Source organism: Buceros rhinoceros, unplaced genomic scaffold (genome assembly GCF_000710305.1).
Source record: "Buceros rhinoceros silvestris isolate BGI_N320 unplaced genomic scaffold, ASM71030v1 scaffold546, whole genome shotgun sequence".
Classification (NCBI taxonomy): Eukaryota; Metazoa; Chordata; class Aves; order Bucerotiformes; family Bucerotidae; genus Buceros; species Buceros rhinoceros.
In genome coordinates, this window is record NW_010415544.1 from 24,840 (window position 1) to 45,356 (window position 20,517).

At 42.1% G+C, this 20,517-nt stretch overlaps 1 protein-coding gene across 1 annotated transcript in view; it reads right to left on the minus strand.

Moving 5' to 3' along the window:
* The window catches only part of TRIM67 (tripartite motif containing 67), a gene marked incomplete at its 5' end in the record, with an annotated part of 29,597 nt that extends 9,083 nt beyond the window's left edge, over window positions 1-20,514 (minus strand). The window contains 6 exons of the mRNA XM_010137431.1: window positions 2,566-2,711; window positions 9,273-9,432; window positions 11,626-11,736; window positions 12,956-13,078; window positions 16,769-16,864; window positions 20,407-20,514. Coding sequence (XP_010135733.1) covers window positions 2,566-2,711; window positions 9,273-9,432; window positions 11,626-11,736; window positions 12,956-13,078; window positions 16,769-16,864; window positions 20,407-20,514 — 744 coding nt within the window. The remainder of the gene's footprint in view (window positions 1-2,565; window positions 2,712-9,272; window positions 9,433-11,625; window positions 11,737-12,955; window positions 13,079-16,768; window positions 16,865-20,406) is intronic.
* Window positions 20,515-20,517: the final 3 nt, after the last annotated feature.

The window sequence follows — 20,517 nt, forward strand, 5'->3', positions numbered from 1 at the left end:
TTCCCTGAACATCTACTCCAAAACACTGTTTTGGCTAGTAGTCCCCATGTCTGACCCACTGTGGCCATTCTTCTATTTACATATGACCAAAAAAAGGGGTGTGGGGAAGAATAAAAAATGCAAATGACTCAGTTTTATTCTGTTGGAAATGTTAAATGTCTATGTTAAAATATAATTTTGAAACCTGCAAACACAGAGCCAGGATTAGGATTAGGATCATATGCATCACATGATGAAACAGCAACTAGACAGCAGAGACATCATGAAAGTCTGCAAAGACTTATTAAACAGCAAGCACTTGTGTTATATGAAGTATTTCAGGAGTAGGAACACCTAGGCAGACTATTGAAGAGGATGGGTTAGATTATGCAGTCTATGATAAACCGAAAGAAGTCTAGAAACCTCATGTTTGTTGGAAAACTGAACAGAAAATTACAGAAAAGGAAAAAATTCTATCTTGGCAATGGCTTGAAAGCCACAATTCCTTTCCACCTTCAATACTGTGAAATCCATAGATTTTGGGTAACAAAGGTCCTAAAGAGCTTAAGGCTGTGACCAAGCAGACCACTCAGGCCCCAGTTCAGTTAAGACACAAGCACGCACCTAAGAGTAGTCCTGTTGATTAAGGCTCTTTGATATGAACCTGAAGTGAATTAAGTATGTGATGAATAAGAAAAGGATCAGTTATGTTTACAGTGGGCCATGTGTTTCTCCAATATGCTACCACAGTGGCTGCTACAAATAATAAAATCTCTTGTGTCCTGAGTTAGCTGGTGATCTTTCATGGAGAGAAAGAAGAGTTTTAATAGAATAGCTTAATTTATCTCCATGTTATAACATCTACTGTCTGTGCAAAAAGCTGTATTTGTAGGACAACTCGCACATTTTCTAATCCACTTCATATTTTTACCACTGTTCACTGCTTGTGTTTATTCAGATAGATGCTCTCTGCTACAGCGGGAAACAAAAACCATTCTTTAAGTCAACTGATCAAATACTAATAAAGTGCAGTCAGTGTCTTTGCTTTCAGATACATAATTCTTCATGAAAAGGGTCAGCAAACTTACTGAAACAGCATTGCCAAGAAGCCTGCAGTGTATCTTTCAGTGGGTAAAACTGAGAGCCTTTCTACCACAGCAAGCAAAGCATTAACCTGAGAAGTTGTCACCTTAGATTTCTGAGATGGTTTTGTATCTTTTTCATTCCAAAACCTTGACACGGAAGTGCTGGCAGTCCTAAAGACTTCGCCAATTACAAACCCACCCACAAATGAGCCTGGCTACTCAACAGCCTGAAATCTTGTTTATTCACAAGTACTTATTTAAGACATGAATAGCACTTGAAAGTGTTTATCCAAGACACTGGAATTTGTAACACCTTGTTCCTAACTCTTCATTCATCATGCAGTGATAACACTCTTACCTGCTAATGTTAACCATATTGTCAGCTCCCAACAGCCATTCACAAAGGTACACTTTCACACTTTCAGTAGTGGAGACATGGACAAAGGAACTGAGGAGACCTTCCAGAAACACAGTGCCCTCTTCAAAATGCCCTGCCGATATTGCTGTCTCTTCTAATGAGGGGCATCCAAATCGGGTGCCTTTGCTGGCTATGGGTATAGTTTGGCAGTTCCTTAGATGGACCCATGTCAGGCCATTTGAATCTTGAGAAACCTTTAGGTTTCGAGTGAGAAGCCAGTTTGCAGCTCCTGAAGAAATGCCATCACATGGTTTTGGCAACATTTCCCATTTGTGAAGAAAGCAGCTGTACTCCACAATGATCTCCAGATGTTTTCAAGGTACTGGGCTAGCCTAGTCCTGGAGCAACAGGAGCACGAAGCGTGCCTGAGGAAGAAGGACCACAGCTTCCAGAAGGACGTGTCTGGCAGAAAGCTGATTGAATTATTTCTGTAGTTTGTTTATCAGTATGTGGTAAGAAGGAACAGGAGCCTCTAAATACCCTTGCTCTGCAGCCAGGAGCAAGCAGTTGTGGCATCAGCCTGAGGGTCTAGAAGGACAGCACTCAGGATGCCTTCCCATACTTACCGATGCCATCATAGCATGTCTGTGGAAAGCTTGCACTATCCACTCCCACAGAAAAGATTTAGAAATCCTGTACTTTTATGCAGGATCCAATTTTTACTGAGAAAACCAGGAAAAATCGAGTTGCATTTCCGGATCAAGAATCTCAGCTGTTGAAATAGGGTGCTATAGACAGATAAGAGTAGGGGCTTCAATGAAATCTTTGCTTTGTGGAATGAACCACTTTCAGCTCCTGTAAGCTAGTATGGGATTTTCTGCTCTAGTATACTCCAGGGGGACCTCGAGGCCCTCTTTGTCAGAGCCCTGAGAATAGTTTCAACCAAACTTTCTACCCAGGCCGCGGGTCCTTCTAATAAGGAGCACCTGCACTGCTTTCTACATCAACATGATGGAAGCAGGAGTGTTTTGACAACCCGTATATTTCCCACCCCTTCTCCCCACCCCCAAACAGACACAAATCCATATCCTGAGGAAACTCACATACAAAGAATCACAAATAAATGCTGAATGAAATTCTCACTCGGAATTGTCCACCATCTCCATCATCAAGTTCCAAGATATAACCCTCCACCGGGTTGTGGCTCAAAGGTGGCATCCTCCAGGCCAATGTCACACTGTTGTTTCTGGTGCAACACTTCTCCAGCTGCAGTAATGGGACGGGTGGCACTGTAACAGGAACTGGGTACAGATTAGTGTAACTCTGCCCTACCCCAATTAGTCTGTGCATCGAGCAGTATGGTGACTGCTTACCTCCCTCCCCTCGCAGGGGAGTCAGCATTCATTAGGAAGAGAGTCCATTCCCTTCCTTGAAACCAAAGGCAGTAAAAATGGTATAACAAAATGTTGTTACTCAGTTAGACAAATCATTTGGCTGAAATGCATAAACAGAAACGTATCTGGACATGCTTCTGGTGCCTCATAAGAACTATGGTTTAGGGACCCCGCACATCTGGTTTCCTTCCCAAGGGTCACCGGCTGGAAGAGTTTTTTCTCACGCTAGAGCACTTTGCTCCTGCTGATCCGAAAAGGAGAGAGGGAAGCATGGAAGACAGTGCTGCCCGGAAGCCCAGCTCATTAATGAAGAATTGGGTTATCAACCAGCAGAGCAGCCACTCCTCCAAGCACAGCGGTGAGATAGAGCCTGAACTCCACCAACAGCAGGAAAACAATTCTCCACAATATGGTTTTTTTTAAATTCTAATCTAACATCCCATGGACAGATTTTCATCAAAATCATCTTGAATATGCTATCTTTATGGCAGCCATACTTAAAAGAAATGGAACATTGTTCCATTTGCGAATTTTATCTGAATTCCTAGGTTCAGGTAGCAAAAGGAAATTCTGCACCACAGGAGACTGCTTGTGGCTCTCTCAGAAATTACAGGTATGAAGTTACCTACCAACATGCCATTTTAGTGACTCGTTCAGAAGAAACCCTAAGAGACTGTTGACCAGACCAGCATTTTAAAAATAAACAGAGTAAAACATCCAGCCACACATCTGTGGAAAGAGGCCTCCACCACACCTTCTCTGCAAAACACAACTAAACTCTTAATATTCACTCTTTGATGAAAAATCTAAAGTGAAAATTCAGTCTTCTGGAGAGATCTAGCAGGTATCTTAACGCACTGTTGAAACTGCGCAAGTTAAGTGGGATGTAAGTGATGCATAGACCCTGCCTGGTCTTCTGCCCAAGGCTGAATTTCATCGTTCAGGATCATTTCTGCAGAACTCAGCTGTGCCTTACAAGGAGCTGAGTGCTCTAAGCATTCATTGACTTAGCTCTTAACAATGTCAGTTTGCTCTTCTTTTATCTACTCTGCTTGAGTGTCTGGTTTATTTTCTTCCCTCTCTGTAAGAGCTAAGTCCTTGAGCTGTTCTATTTTGTTCTATTTTACCTCTCTGGATAAAAGAGGACAGTTTGTGTTTTGTGTATCAAGAAGTCTGTGGGGAAATGGTCACTACTGTGTGATGGGGCTAAGGCCTCACCCCCACTTTGGAAGTGACAGGAAAGTCAGCATCACACTTGTGATAAACAGTGCAGAAGCTACCATGGCTTTCCACTGGCATCATCCATCACTGCGGTGAACACGGATGTTTGGTAGCCCAGAATAATGGCTGTGGTCTGAAACATAAGAGCTGTGGAGCTTTATAAATTAACTCTTGAAGATTTTTCTGTGAAAAGAGAAAAAAAAAAAGTCTTGTTCCTATTTCTGGATATTTAAGGATGATTCAGAGGATGTCATAAATAAAAACCTGCTTGTTTTTTTGCATGGCAAGTTCAGACTTTTCTCTAGGTGACAATGAGTCTGGAAAAGTAACAGAAATGTGACACTACCAAAGTCAAAAATCTGAAGAAAAAGCAATTCTGTGGTAATGGAAAGTTTTTAAGTGAACCATTTTAAGTTTAGGTTTTTGTCTGTGTTTGTTAGCCTGTGTATTTCCAGAGACTGATGAGCTTGGGAGAAGACAGTGCTATATCAGCCATCCACACTCCTGCCACTTCAGCTAACCAGTTAACCCTCTCAGGAGGTATTTGCTGGGTCCTCCCCACTTCTGAGACTTCCACTGGCACAAATGGATTAAAACCTAATTCCTGAAGTGAATGAATTGCAAAATACACACTACCTCCTCACCTCTGAATAGACCACTAACCTCTCCAATCCCCTGCAAAAAACTACTAGGAACACTGATGAGAGGTTTCCAGGGGCTGTTCACGTAACACACAACACTGGAGAAAAAAAGAGCAGAATTTTTGGAGGAGGGTAAGTCTTTTATGAGTCCCTTTTAATTATGGAAACAGCAATGCCATCTAGGATTAGAATATTCTTTCATACGGTGAAATGCTGTTGTCCCCACTTCCCAGAGGCAGTGTGAATTTTGGCCCTACGTGTAAGAATCACACATGCTGTGGGGAAGTGCCTGGGCTTCTTCACTGTGTCACTGGACATTTAGGCTTTTTTTTTTTTTTTTTGAGTAATCCTGGCCAGTTTCCTACACTCTTTGGGCCAGACTGTGGCCTGAACTGTACAACCTACAGCAGCTGTAGGAGAGGTAAGAAGCTTCCACCAAGCAGCTGTGCAGCTTTGCGGATGATGATCACTGTGCCTGCCCTCCTGCCTCCTCCCCTGGATGTGGATGGTAAGAGATTTGCCTTGATTCCCTCTGGGAGGAGGAAAGGTGAACACTTGTAAAAGGCATAGGAAAGTGCAAAGTGAGTTGAATAATCAGGACACTGTGATATACTTCATAGTGAAGAGCAATGAGACAGGACTAAGAACAAAATGTAGGGTGTCAGAAAAAAAGAAGACATGTTAAATTACAGTGCTGCCCCACTTCTTGTTCAACTTAAAGTTCTCTAGAGAGTTTTTGAAGGAAAAGATTATAAATATAAAGGGAAAAATGACACTGTATGGGTACAGAAAGGCCTATTAATGACTCTGAATGATGTCCTGCTATTTTAAAAGTACTTCATGCCGGTCACCCTTGACTAAAAAATGTGATACTTATGTCACATGTCAGCTCAGCAGTTTCAAAATGTTAACACATTGTCCAATGTATCTCCCAGCTGATCTCCTCTCAGGGTAGAGTAGGGCTGCTATAAGATGTTGTCTGTTATTTGTCCTCATGACAAGCAAGTTGTGCAATGATGCCCTCTACCTTCCCAGATTAATTTTTAAAGTACTAAATGCAGTGAAAGAATGGGACCCTCAGAAACACAAAAACTTTGACGTCCTCCAAAACTGCAGTACGGACCTGTAATAGCCTGAACCACTGCTACAGCAAGTGCCCTAACAACAGTGTTATTGAGAGAGAAGGAAAGACCACAGACAAAGAACTGGGTCCGTGATGCAGAGCAGACAGAACCAGGGATAAAGCCTACAATGAAACAGTCACTCTTTCATTATCGGAGCTGGGCAGCCGATGGCTGGAGAAGCAGAGAACATTGTGGCAGGAGATGTGTCTGGGGAATCTTCGAGGAATGGCTTGCAGAAGAGGGAAGTAGTCACTCCTGAGAAGGAGAAGGGGCATATAAGTAAGTATTCAGAGGTGGTACAAAAAAGTAGAGAGTACCTATATTTTTTCCTGCTTTGTACCTAGTCTTCATTTTACAACAAACCAAGATTGTACGACAGTTCCAGCTGTTTGAAAAAACCAAACCTGGAACACATATCCATAGCGGGAACTGAGGAAATATGGTACACGCATTGAGCCGGTCAACAAAGAGGACAGGAATTTGGGGCTGAGGCACTGAGAAAAAGCAATAGAGAAAAGAAAACACAGATGCAGGGAAGGGATCTGGGAAAGCTCAAAATGCCAGCAATTACTCTGTGTGTGTCTCAGCAGTTCAGCTAGCCTGGGGGGAGTGGAAGTCTTGCCAAAGGGCTATCAGTGAGACCCTTTGGTCAACATGACTGCTTAAGCATTACTTCTGCATCTATCAAGTTTCTGCACGTTTACTTTGTAACCAAATTTCTTTTTCTTTCTGTAAAAAGAAAAAACACATCTTGATCTTTATTTTTTGAGATGAGCATTAGATATCAGCTTATAGAGAGTCCACCAGTAATGTTCATGAACAAGTCATTAAAGCAAATGTAATGTGATTTGTTCTCATTTCAGTCTCCTTGGTCTAACAGAGTGAATCAGTGTTTACTTACAAGGATGCTTTCACTCTAAATGACCCATGCAAGCTCAGTGAGGTTGAATGAGGCCAGAATTTGAAAAAAAATAGAAATTCAGTCATGCACTAAGCTTCGATAACAATAGTACAGACTTTATATTGCAAAGCTTTTGGAAAAAAAACACTTGCAGCTGGAAAAGCCATGCTGGTCCTCTTCTCGTAGCTTTCCCCAAAACTCCCCTTACAGATCATCTCTGATGTCTTTAATGTACCCTTGTCAGATCAACAAATATAGTGATTCAATAACGCTACCCTCAACACCAATATCTGGCAAAGATTGATGACTTGTTGTGCTGGGGTAGGTAGGGTGGGAGAAAGAGATATGGAGAGACAGATAGATTTTTCTCTATGAAATCAGAGGCTCAGAAATACACAAGTCCTGGTGGTGATAAATTGCAAAACATTGCCCTGCAACACCAGCTTCTCCTCACAGTAAGTAAAGTGATGTTCCCAGTAAGCCTGGGTGATCATTGCTGAAATGCTGAGTTGCTTACTCTGTGATACCTGTATTTCTAGGTGCAAAACCACTATATATGAGAAAATAATGCAGAGCTGGTTGAGGTCAGAAAAAAAAAAATGCCAAAGTGTCTGACTGAGCAGTTCAAATGCAAATAGATCTGCTGTCATAAACTGAAAAATATAAATACACCTCTATATACTAAACAATCCCAAATACCTATGAATGTTAGCTTGGGACTCGTGGGTAGCTTGTTCTACGTGGGCACACAGAGGTGCAGGTGGGAATAATGCCATGCCTTAATGCACCTTCAGGAATGGTGGCCAGGTTAATAACATTTTCAGTGTCCTTTACACAGCATGTACGTGGTCACACTAGTTGGGCTGACCAACCTGATGGGACATGCAACAGGTTGTCCCTAGTCAAGGCCAAGACAGCCCAAGGAAAAGCCCTTCCTGAGGGTGAACTGTTAAAATGCCTCTGGGGACCAAAGCCCAAGGGTGTTTGTAAGCTCTGCGCTACTTTGGGCAGAAGCATTCCTGTCCTCTCCTCCCCAGACTGTGTCTAGCTCAGTACCAGAGCTTCACTATGATAAATGAGTGTAGCAGACAGCACTACCTTTCATAAAGCTCCAGTGAATCTGGCTCAATTAAAGTCTCATAAGTCTTCAAGCTTAAAGCTGGATGAATGTCCAAAAAGCCATGTGACATGTGAATAATACTCTAAGTGGATAGTTTAACTACATTTTTTATATCTTTGAGAAGAAAAGTGGTGGAAGATTAGTATTAAATATATTTAACAATCAATATGGTCAGCATTAAATATAAACTGATCTAAAAAGACGAGTGCACACAGTATTTGGAGAAGTTTGATCAGTGATACTCTTTCACCCTTGACTCAGCTTTCCTGGCTGTTAGCATTTCAAAGGAGCAGTTCACAGGTGCTTTTTGAGTAACTTTAACATAGCTCCTTTATGCCAATTTGCAAACCATTCCTGGTGAGCAGGCGCTGGCTTTTAACTGTTTGTCTACTGTTTCTCCGTATCTTTATCTGCCAAATTATCCACCCTAATTACTTTATCTTAGGTCTCTTAGGTTCAGAATTAGGCCCAAAGAGAATGGATAAACTGAACAGAAATCTTTATGCTTGCTTGGAGTCAAAAAAAGCACATCTGACATCACAACACACTTATCCCTAACTCATTCATTGACTTTTGGCAGCCTCTGCCCTATCACTCACACATATAATTGCTTGAATCACCACTGAGGGAAGCTAATGGCATCATTCCCAGGGACCACAATGGTGTTCAAAGCTGGCTGGTCTATGGATCTATCTAATTCTGATGCAGTTCTCATCCTGCTCCTTATAACCAAGCTCATTACAAGTGCATGGTGGGTTTTTTTGTTGTGGTGTTTGGTTGTTTTTTGGTTTGTGGGGGGTTTTTTGTCAATGGCATATACTGTTCATCAGCTTCTACTTTTAAATACTTGTTTTAACCTCCTTTCCCTTTAGTGTGTCCCTTGGAATAATTCAGATACCCAGCATCAGGGAATGGTATAGCTATGGAGCTACTTTCCCCTTGTGAATCTCTGCCTCACGATTTTTTTTTAAGCTGGGCACTGTTAACAGAACAGTCCAGATATAAGTCAAAGGGGTTTGTTTTTTTTCCTATTCGAGCATGTGTGTGTGTGTATGTGAATATTTATTTACTACTTCAGCTGTTTCTGACAAGACGGGGTAACTGATATTTTGAATTAACCATGTTAAATCTAGGAATGCTGTAAAATGGCATAAAGTTTCATGCAGCTAATGCCTTTTTAATCTTTAAAGCTGATAGATGGCCCTACTCTGGATAATGCATCTTTTCAAATCTTTAACTGCACCTGGCATCTCTGTCTGAGCTTGTCCAGGTCACTGCATGTGAGGTGAGCACACCTTTCTAGGAAGCACCCAGTAATATTAATTTGCTTGAAAAGCCTTTAAAACTATTCAGCAATTTGCTCTTTCCTGCCTTTGTGCCCCCAGCCCTCCCAGCACTGTTTCAACACATGAACGAAAAACAGAAAAAAAGAAAATCATAAAAGCTCACCCCTACATTTCATCTGAATAAAATCCAGCTGGTGAATTGACTGCAGTAAAGGTTCACTATCCAGAGTCAAGTCAAACTCAGCACACACTTTTGGCTCCAAGGCTCCTTTGACCCACTGTTCCTGAGATACCTGAACACGCTTGATTAAAGCATCTGAAATCTGAAAGAGAGATTGAGGCTTATAATGAAACGGCAGATGCATACATTAAAAGTGACAGAATGTCTGTGAGATACAGCACAAAGAAAGCAGGAATATAACAGCACCACAGCTGAGATGGGATCTGCTCATCTTGGGGTGAGGTGTGTTTATGTGGCATCCTTTCAACTCTTTTCAAAATAAATCTCATCATAGGGTAGGAAAATAAAAATTACATTTGTAAAACCTGTTAAGATTATGTTACGTATCGTGACTCTAAATGCCATATATACTTCTGCACTCTTTCTCTGATCTGCACAGTCTCGTTTTGCTCTCCTGTTTAAAAAGCAATTGCACAAGGAGAGGCTTAAATGTTAGCGGGTCTCTCCATTCAGCAGAGATGATTCGGTGGATGAAAGCTGAAAGGAATAAAAAAAAAACCAAATTGGAAGGAAGGTGCTAAGTTGTCAGATAGATTTCTGAAGAATAGGATGAGTTTTCTGAATTGAATCAAAACTGAATTTCATTTTTAAAGCTTTGCTCTAGCTCAGCCCACAGACACTTAGGCCAAAAGCTGGACTAAGATGATCACAATGGACTCTTCTAAAAGTGAAATCCTGGCTCTGTGGAAATCAATGAACTCAGCTGTCCTCGAGTTCAGTGAAGATGCCATTTGCATATCTGGAGTCCCTCCCAGTGAGCTTCCTGTAAGTTACAAGGAGCGAAATTTTCTTCTGGATAGGTCAGCGAGAGAGGGGTTTTTTACGGCAGGAGTTCAGGTACCTTTTGTCTTTACTGTCACTGAAAGATACTCCTGCCTGAGCACCTGCATCAACAGCTCCTAATCAGTCTATGCAGTTAAGTGGGGAGCACCTCAAAGCCTTCCTACAACCTTGGGGTCACGTACTGGGATGCTGGATCCCTTGGCTATGTTTCAATGTACTGGCTGCAACAGTAGTTGCTCTAAGTAATACAGTGTCTTGGCGCTGGGTGCCTAAAAACATCATTGGATAAACCAGGAAAAGGTAAAAACAGAAGTATTTTTTTACAAAAGGTGACTACAAGGAATGAAGCGACAAAGGTTACAGGAAAAGTAACCTGAAATGAAAACGAAGCACTTATCTAGCTAGCATGTAGATAAGACCTAACGGTTTCATTTGTCCTGCAATATCCTATTGGCAGCCTGCTAAAATCTGTGTAGTCTTGAGATTAATATACACCACACATTCCCCACTTTTGCTTGAGACCAGACGTGACAGTAACAATCAATCTGGAGTGCTAATGGGTTTAAGTTGGCTAATTCTCAGCCTGTTTTTTAGGGATGCTGTCACAGCACCCTGATACTCATGCATTCATGTGCGCAGCATGCCCTGTTCAGCTGACAGCCATGTGCAGATCATTTTGTTTGATGTGCCTTTCTTGTTAGGCAATTAATAAGGGAATGCAACTAAAAGGGCAAAATAAATTAATTAATAAAAATAATATAATTATTTAGGCAAAATAATTAATTGGATAATAAAACTGTTATATTTTATCTAACTGACAGACACTTTCACTTCCTGCACCTAAGAAACAATATCATGCAAATTGAGGCAATTGCTGGCTACACCATATTTTGCAACGAGGGAGTACGTGGATCCTCCAGCTGCAAGACAGGTCTTGCAGCCCTGTGAGATGCAACAAGTCCAGTGAAGTCCAGTGAAGAAAAGCTACGTGCAAGCCCTTAAGGCTGTTTTTCCTCAAAAGTCAGATGTTGAGAGGACTGTTTCATATGGTGAAGAGTAATGCAAAGGGGAGAAGTACTATTCTGCTGAGTCCTAGACCTTTCCAAATTGATGAAAGCTCTGTGAGGGTTTCTCAAATGAGAATAAAACAATATTCTGCAGAAAGTTATCACTAACTGCATAGCATCTCTCTTTTAGCCCAGAGGGAAGGGCTGGCAAGAGGAAAGACGTCAATAGTCAGGGAAGTTGTGTGACCACTAATGTCACACCTCGGTTAGAGCGTGGCTGTTCAAAATCCATCCCTTTGCTGGGACATTCATGCAGTCAGCAGGCTACCTGAGCTTTTAGACAGTACCAACAGGAGTTAAGGTGAACCTGCCCTGAAGGTGGAAGAAGCTAATTAGCAAAGCCATCCATCCAAAATCCATTTTTAGATTTAACATTAACATCTTTTTTTTTTTTTGTCCCCCCAGAACACCAGAAAGAAAAATACCTGTAAAAACCCAGAGGGATCATTTTCTTTGATAACTTCTAGGCAGTACTCCATAAGACCCGTTGACTGACGTAGCTTCAATGTACAGTGATTTATCTGGTCCCAAACAACCTGGAAAACAAGCGCCAGTACAGTTCTGATAACTGCCTCAGCTTACAGTGAATTGTGTAAGATTATTTCAGAAGAGAGAACGAATAGAAGTGTGTGTTAAAGCTATGCTTAATTTAGCTGCCATATGGCCATTGCCATATCTCCATCAGCTACACTCATTTGCTCTGTACTGTAAATACTGATAATTAGCTTGGCAAAATGCCTTGCACAGGGAATCTCAATTTTCAGAGCAGATTAATTGCTCAAAGATCAGGCTTGCTTGGGGCACAAAAAGCACAGAACATGTTTCTGCATTTGTAGTATTCACATTTACAATCACACTATCACTAAAATTTGAGCTTTTAAAAAATCCTTCACTTAAAAGTGCAGGAGCGGTTTCTTGCAGACTATATTCTTACCATTCTCTTCACAATTCACCATTGATCCTGCTCTGCTTAAGAACCCATTGCTGGCATTAAGAAAGAGAAAAGCTGCATCTCGTTTTTCCAGATTTCAGACTTGATTCTGCTGCCACATGGCCGTAGACTAGGCCTAGTCGTGCTGTGTTGAATAGCACAACTCCTGAGGTCCCACAGCCTAACAGGAATAAACTGCAGGATTAGCTGTGCTATTAGTAGCATGTTCTAAGTGATGGTGCTTATTAAGCACGGCGGGTTTTAAAGGCTGATCTCAGGTAGATTTTAGTAATTTTTTTAGCCATATTAGATACTTCATTTCAATTTTTCCTTCTGTCTTAAACATTGTTAATGTTACTGGCACTATAATACCTCAAAATCACATATGCAGTTCAACATTCACAGCTTTCTTCTCCCCACCCCCCTTTTACTGCATTTCTTTAGTATCTTCTGAGTGGCATGAGGATTTCTGGAGGTGACTGGCCTGAATTTCCAAGGTTTGAAGAGACACCAAAATCCCAACATTTCACTTGGGCAGAAAGTCCCAGAATCCAAATCACGTGCAGGTTTCACTGATAAGTACCTCTCAAATGATAGCCCCAAACCATCAGATAAATGAAAACTGATGGCCTGATTCAACAAACTGTTGAAGTATATGCCTCATTTTCAGTGTATAAGCACAGTGCGACTGAACTGCTGAACTGGAACCTGCTAAAGGACTTCAGGATTTGGTCACTAGGAATTTTCATGGCCTGGTGACTTGACAAATTGCACATAACAGGATGCATCATCAGCTGGCCACAGCTGATGAGAGCTGTGCTCACCTTCAGCTTGTGCTCACGTTCTTTGGTCACCTTTGTGAGCAGTTTTGCCTTCTGTCGCGTTAATGCATCAACCAAGGCATCGCACTGAGCAACAAGACAGGCTTCATAATCCAACCCGTTCTCCTAGAAGAAGGTGAGAGTCACACTCATCAAAGCAAATGTATTTTAAACTTAAGCTATTGCCCATTCTTACCTGGTTTTCTATTCAGAAAAGATTTCCCTTCAAGACCTTGGCATTTCTGTTGCCTTTCTGATTTAATTATACCTGTACCAGTAACAGCTGCATGCTGGAAAATGAAACAATAAGATGCTGTACCACAAATGGGCTTATTCAAAACCTTGGTTTACTGGCACTTTCTGGACAACAGATGTGTAGTGCAACATAATGTAAAAGCTAAACCTAACATACACAGTGCACACATATACATACTTCGAAATCACTGGCTCTACACCATGGCAATTAGAACAGAGTTATGGACCAGAATCTGGTCTACAGGTTTATTACAAGAAAATTAATCCAGTACAAAGCAAGCACTATTTAAAAAATAGCTAGTGCTTGGCAGTGGAGACATGTATCTGATTAGTTTAAAAAAACAAAAAACCAAACCAAACTGAAACATGGCAGTTTTTTATTCACATTGTGGTAAAACTCTCTGCTAGGCAGAGGCCAGCATCTGATGTATATAGCACTGAGCCTTGTTATCACTCAGTGTTACATAAATCCCTGGCCTATCAATGGGGAACATACTGTGCTACAACAGAACCTCATGCAGCTGTAGAAATTTGAGTAGATGGTACTACCCTCCTGAGCTGGCTCTCCTCTGGGGGATGGCTTTCTCTGGCTGTGGAACTGATGCAGTAGCACCCATACCAAAGGAGGCTCTCCCTTGCTTCCTCTGCTTGTGAGGAAGGAGAAAGCTTTCAAGCTCTTCTTTCAATGAAATGTTCAGTTGTCCCATCACTTTTCCTCCCAAACACCCAAATGAAAAAAAGAAAGTCATTAAATGTGAGAATATTTTAAACATGCTGAAGGAGATGTATCTCTGTGGCAAGCCATCACGTGCCCCTAACTCATTACTATCTCTTAGTACTTTTGTTTATGTTTTCCTCTTCTCTTCTGTTCATTTTTTTGAGGGCAAAATTGTCGGCACTATATTCACTTCCCTTACTGTGATCCATGCATTCTGTTCTTCAGCGGAGGCATGCAGGGTGACTCTTCCCTGAGAGACCACCATGCACCTGCCAGCAGCCTGGGTGGAGGGAGAGACACCAGAGAGCTCAGCTACTGCTCACAGGTTTGTCTTAGACTCTTCCTGTTTGCATTGCTCCCTCCTCTGCTTATATTACATGCAGCTCCCCCTTAAGCCTACTTCCATTCAGCTGCTCTTGAAGTGCTGCTCTTGTGTACAGAGCCTAAAACAGTCGATGGCGCATCATTTGTCTTCTAATTTTCTCTTCACGTATCAAACACAATGTTTGGTGATACGCCTCTTCCAAGTCAGAAAGGATGAAATTGTTACAGCAGATGGGAAAATGTGAAAATCAGATAATGACAGCAACAATTTGGAACAAAGAAGCAACAGGGGCACTGAGGAACAGGCAGTTTCTAAAAAGAAAAGACCAAGATATTGAAAAATGACCTCAGAAAGGAGAAGGGTAGGAAAAAAGAGGAGGAAACAACAGATCTGCAAAGCAGGGAACAGAATGAATTTGCCAACTGCCCCAAGCAGGTAGCTCCAGCAAACTCAGAGAGGAGATAAACAGTGCAGATGGCTGTCTGGTCTGCTGTGCATTGAGGCAAGATAATAAAATGTACATGTTGGTCACTCCAATGTAAACATACATCTTTAAAAGTCATTTTTGCTGAGGGGTAAGTGTCTGTACGTGTGTGTGGCAACCATCATAAGACTTCTATTAGAAGTAACTTGGTGTGAGGTACATGGTTCTGGATATAAATCTACACATGAAGACTACATCTATTCCCCACAAATAACAGTTCAGGAACTGGGGTTTTTTTGACCAGATTGGCTCATGACAAAGCTAAATCCTTTCCCCTCAAATAGCATGGCTGTACCAAAGCTCACTGCCAGGAGCATTCCCTAGTATGTTCTATCATCAAGCAGTGCTTGAGCATCAGCTGGGAAGAGTGCAATTTGTCATGGGAGAAAAACCATGCCAGGGAGCTCATTAAGGGTTAAAGTGTGTGGATGATTGTCTCAGAGCTGTGCCCAAGCCTTGTTTTACTTAGGAACACATAAGCAACTGATTAGTCCCGCTGCTTTGGTTTGCTGAAATTTCATGTCCTCACTCAGATTCATGATGGAGAGTGGCTCAACGCATGAGGGTCAGATCCAACTTTGTGCCCAGACATGCCTACGTGTTAGAGAGTGACTGCTGGATACAATCACCTCTTCAAAGTTCTCCTCTAGCATTTTAAGCAATGAGCAGCATCAAATAAATGGCTTGATCTTTTGATCTAATTATAGCAGCTCGCTTATGCAGAGCAGTTCAGTGGTGATTTTATTGAAACATATTGAAGGGTTTTACAGCATAGTCATAAATAGTTGTAAGGGTGACCTTTAGGTTTCAGGAGGGAAAAATACATTTTTAATGAAGGTAGGTGACTCAAGAAAAGAAGGTAGGTGACTCAAGAAAAGATAGACTTCTGTTTTGGATGAGTTATCCCATCCTAAAATAGCTGTTCATACCTATAGGAAGAACTGCTCTCTAGAGAGGCCTCTTCTCCTTGGACAATGAAAGAAGCCTAAATGACTAGGTTAGATGAGCTATATAACTTTTAAATAGGTAAAGACAGCTGAGAAAAACCTCACACTCTATCCAAAACATGGCACAAAACAGGTGCCAATCGACAGCTTTGCCCTGGATTCTTTCAATCAGGTGTGCTTTTTTTCTTCTTCCTTTTTTTTTTTCCAGTTTCTCCGTCTTGGTTTGTTCCCTTCCCCACGTGGTCACAGAATACTGTGAAGGCAGGTAGCTACACTGCCCTGTGTCAATCTGAGAGCTTGGGCAGCATTTGCGTTATGAATTCATCATCTGGAGTGTTAAGTGAAATATTTTACTGATTAAATTCTAAATTAAATACAGATTTCTGAGTTTCTGCTCTGGCTATCTGTTATTAACAGGCACAGGATTTGCTTGTCGATGGAAGGTGAGCAAGCAGCAGAGCGGTCATATCACAGAGCACGAAAACCCACCACTTCAGAACACCACTGCTGTAGATAACAAGTGTCCCTTCCTGGGCACTGTGCATCTCGAACCACAGCAGCACACTCTCCAGGGTGAGAAAGACCTTGAAGATCACCTAACCTCCAGCACCGATGAGTCTAAATTTGGTTGAAACTAGGACTTCCTACAAATACTGTAATAAACGGGTTGACTGGATTTTGACCAGAAACAGATACATTTTTAGAAAACGTAAGATTTTGTGAAAAACAAATAGTGAATTCTGAATGCATTAAAATGAGAACTTCTCCTAAATGGCCAATTCAAGCAATTACAGTCAGGAAGGAGCCCAGAAGCATGACCGATGGATTCAATCAAATACTAATCAACACAGCTCAGATGCCCAGTATTGAGTGTCAGCTCTTTGCAATAAACAGCAAACAATCTAGAAGCTAAGAGGGACTTGTAGGCATTATTTGCTGAATAATTTTGCCTAGCAAATCCATTCAAGAAAGGTTAGATGATTCCAGGAAACATAAGAATAGCACAGGAGCCGAAGTCATCAGATAAATTATTCACTCAGTTCTATTGATTAGTCTATTATCAAAAGAGCTAATATTCTACAGTTACCTGGATTTGCTGCAATAAATTTTTCAGCTGAACCAAAAATTCTTTAGCTTCCTTTGCTTTATCTGAAACACCGTTTAAAGCCTGAGACAGTTGTGCCTGCAAAGAAAAAAAGGAGGAGGAAAAAATAAAAAATTAGAGATCAAATATTTTTTCTTCCTAATACTTGGTTTAGATGTGCTAAAAGGTTTACATGCTGTCACATGTATTATTACATGCACAGTGTTTGTGCTAGAAAAAAATAGTTAAGATTTTAATTGTGATAAAATTTAATAAAGGTGGAATATGCATGTGGGCACAGTCAAGTATTGTGTCTGCACATTCTACTTTATTGCAGTGATTTGCTAAGTCAAAATACCTTTTTATAAGACAGCTACCCACATATATAAGAAGATAATAGTCTTACACTTACACAGTATTATCTGTCATGCTGAAAAATCCCCAAGTGCTTTCCAAACTGGCACTCTTTTTTTCATCAAAGCCTGAATTCTTTATAAATGTGGTAGCAAATCTGAGATAGCCCAAGACATCAAAGATGAATCTGCATTTTCAGACTTCATAGTAATGTCCCTTTGGGGCTTCAGTTTTCCATGTTCCAACCCAACAAAAGAGTGAGTATTTTTTGAAAAGTTGGAAAAAACTCTTCAACTAACTTTTGACTGGTGAGACATATGGAAGAAGTCTTTTGTAAGTCCATACTGAAGTCCTAATCTCCCCTTCCTTTAGCTGACAGCTGAGATCTCTAAGCCGAACCAGAGGCTTCCTGATGGACTTACAGGATGGGAAGGAAATGGTAGTTCTAACCCTGGCAGACCCAGAACTGCCATGGTCTGACTGCAGCAGCCCCAGCACAGCTTCCCTGGAAACGATTGCCAATGCCCGGTTAATTATTCTTACAAACAGATATAACAACTGACATCATGAAATAGAAGATGAAGCATCTTTGCTAACGTCAGGCTTTCAGAAGGTTGCCATCTCTTGTTTCCTTAGGACTAGAGCATGCCTTGAGACAGAGCCTTTTATGCAGGAAGGCACAAAGGTTATGAGGAGACCGAATTGAAATTCAGTAAGTCATCACTCATTCTCTGCTTCCCTCTTGCTCCTGGGGGGAAGTAAATTACTCCATCCTTGAAAAGGGCACTGCTCTCTTCTTCAGGCTGACAAAGTTTCGAGCTTACCTCCCGCCCGAATGTCTCCTATTCATCCTCCCCTCATGCTTGCTCACTTGCACAGGACTCAAAGAGCAGTTGCTGGCAGCTCCCTGAGGGCACTTTGCAGCCCAGCTCTGAGGCAGGCAGCCTCACACAGGCAGAGGCATGGCCTCACCCCACGCGGCTCTACGGGAAGAGGGTACAAACCTTGGCTGGGAGCTGAGTTATAGAGAAAGACGTCATCCTAGTTTCTTCCCCTCATACTCACAGAAATTTTTTCCTTTTAGCACAGTTGTAGGTATTACATTAGTGCTAAATTTGAAACTAAAATATGCCTTACTACAACCCATTTGTAACAAATGTAATGGGAAGATGCATTACTGTGTGTGTATCTCGATAAATGATTATTTAGTATTCTCCTACACTAACTCTTGTCGCTGCACAAAAATTTAAAGCAATGATGTTGGATAAGAAGGCTACTTGAGGTCACAGAAAAAAAATCAGACTCCTTGAAAGGGTCCCTGTTTTCTGCCAGATCAGACATAGATCTTCGGATCAGCTCTCCATGGGCTGATCATGGTTGCCTGAGTTTAAAGCCCATACGTTTTGACTGCACTTTCTGCTTCACCCGCAAGGCACATCTGAGTATTTGTTTTGCCAAGCCAGTGCTGGAAAAAGTGGAAGCAGCATGCAACCAAGTGGCTTGGGAGGAAATGAGAAAGAAATACATGGCAAAAGCATGGCATGCTCTGCCATTGACTAGCCCGACCAAACCGTCCCAAGGAGGCAAGGGCTCCTTTCCTTCAAAACCAATGGCTGGTCCCAACAACAATAAAACAAGACTTTTCCAACACCTGCCCTAGCTCCAAAATCATCTCAAAGTGCGTTTCACCATTTAAGAAGAGCCAAAAGCTATATGTGGGCATCACAGCACCCATAGAAAACTGAATCGCTGCAGATAAATTGTAACCGGCATATGTACCAATTGCAATTAGCACAGTCACTCCTGCCTCCTGGAACACTCCCTTCGTAAAGAGCTGCAATAGAAAATGACTTAACTGTTCAAAGGGCTCCTGAGTGAATCGCCATGTTCATTAAAACCTGTATTTGCATTAACACAATTGCAGTGTAAAGTCGAGGAGAAGACCAGATCTCCATTTGTGAGGATAATAGCCTTGTTTTTCCAAGCATTTGTAAAGGACACCTTACAAAACAGTGGAATTTAGTCATGCACTTCCCATTAAAATCAAAATGAGCTACGTGACTAAGCCCTCAGTAAACCACCCAAGCCATAAAAATACGCTCTGTACACTCAGAGTGATCTTTTGTGCTGCAGAAATGTTTACTGGAAGCCACACTGAAATGTTACAAGCTCCACTGACTGTGACAGTAACTTCTGACAAATGGTATTCTACCTGGCGTTATCTTTAATAACTGGTCTTGCAACCAATAATGTCATTGGTGGAGATGGATACCAAGTTTCTGCTTCTATCAAACACAGGAAGAGAGAGATAACAAGGGTGAGCAATTAAACTCAGATGGGTGTGGAAGACCGATGCTTCCTTTGCTTTTAGAACCAGATAATGCCCATGTCCCCTTTCAACTGAACTTCACACACCTTCTCAACTTCTGAGGTCAAGTCTTGCTCTTTAAAATGGTAGTAAAATCTTATTTTTAAAGAGGAGAGCATGGCCAATTGACCCAGCAGATCTACCAGACCTCAGCAACCCCCTGTACAGCAAACATCTGGTTCTGATGTCTCCCCAGGGACTCCACAGAGGGCTAAGGAGCATTGCTTGCAGGGAAACATGAATTGGACTGTGACACTATGTGAATCAGACAAAGCTTTACTTGTCCCCAGACCCCATCCGTCCTGTGATTTCTTACTCATCTTTGTATCATGAACCTCCCTCCAGCCATTCCTCCTGGCCTTTTTGAAACTCAGTAGGAGGGGAGACCTCTTTGTGGCCCAGAAGATAACACAATGTTCCATGATCCTCCTTATCATGCTTTCCTGTCTGAAACATTTGGGTGGCTCTGGACCACTCTTCCTCGCTGACATATGGTGGAAAATGATTGTGACAGCCTACGCTGAGTTCTGGGTGAAAGGGAGGAGGTGCCTCACAGGCAGCTCCTGCCACCCGTGAGAGAACGGGATGGTCAAGGACCCTGTGGAAAGAACTTAATGAGACGGACTCAGGTGTCTGTCTGAGGCCTGGCTGAGCCTGAGATTTCCTGGGCAAGGTGAGGCAATCGTCAGAGGGAGCGTGTGGGTTTTCTATCCCTGAGCAGAGGCTGCAGGGTCACTGGGCAGTCAGGAACGACTGGAGACTTAGAGTGCTGTGTCAAGGGAAAAAAAGTCTTAGAGGATGATGGGCATGAAGCAGTCTCCTGCCCCACAAACTCCAACCTGATGTCAGAGCATTGAGATGGACAAGTCTCAGGGCTGAGCACCGCCCCAGCTCCTCCTGGCCGGCTGACAGGACTCACCTTGTGTTGCTTCCACATGGCGCCCAGGGCCTTCACCTCGTGCTTGCTGTGCTTGCCTTCCTCCAGGCACTGGTAGCAGACGGGGCTGCGGCAGCTCACGCAGTACATGCT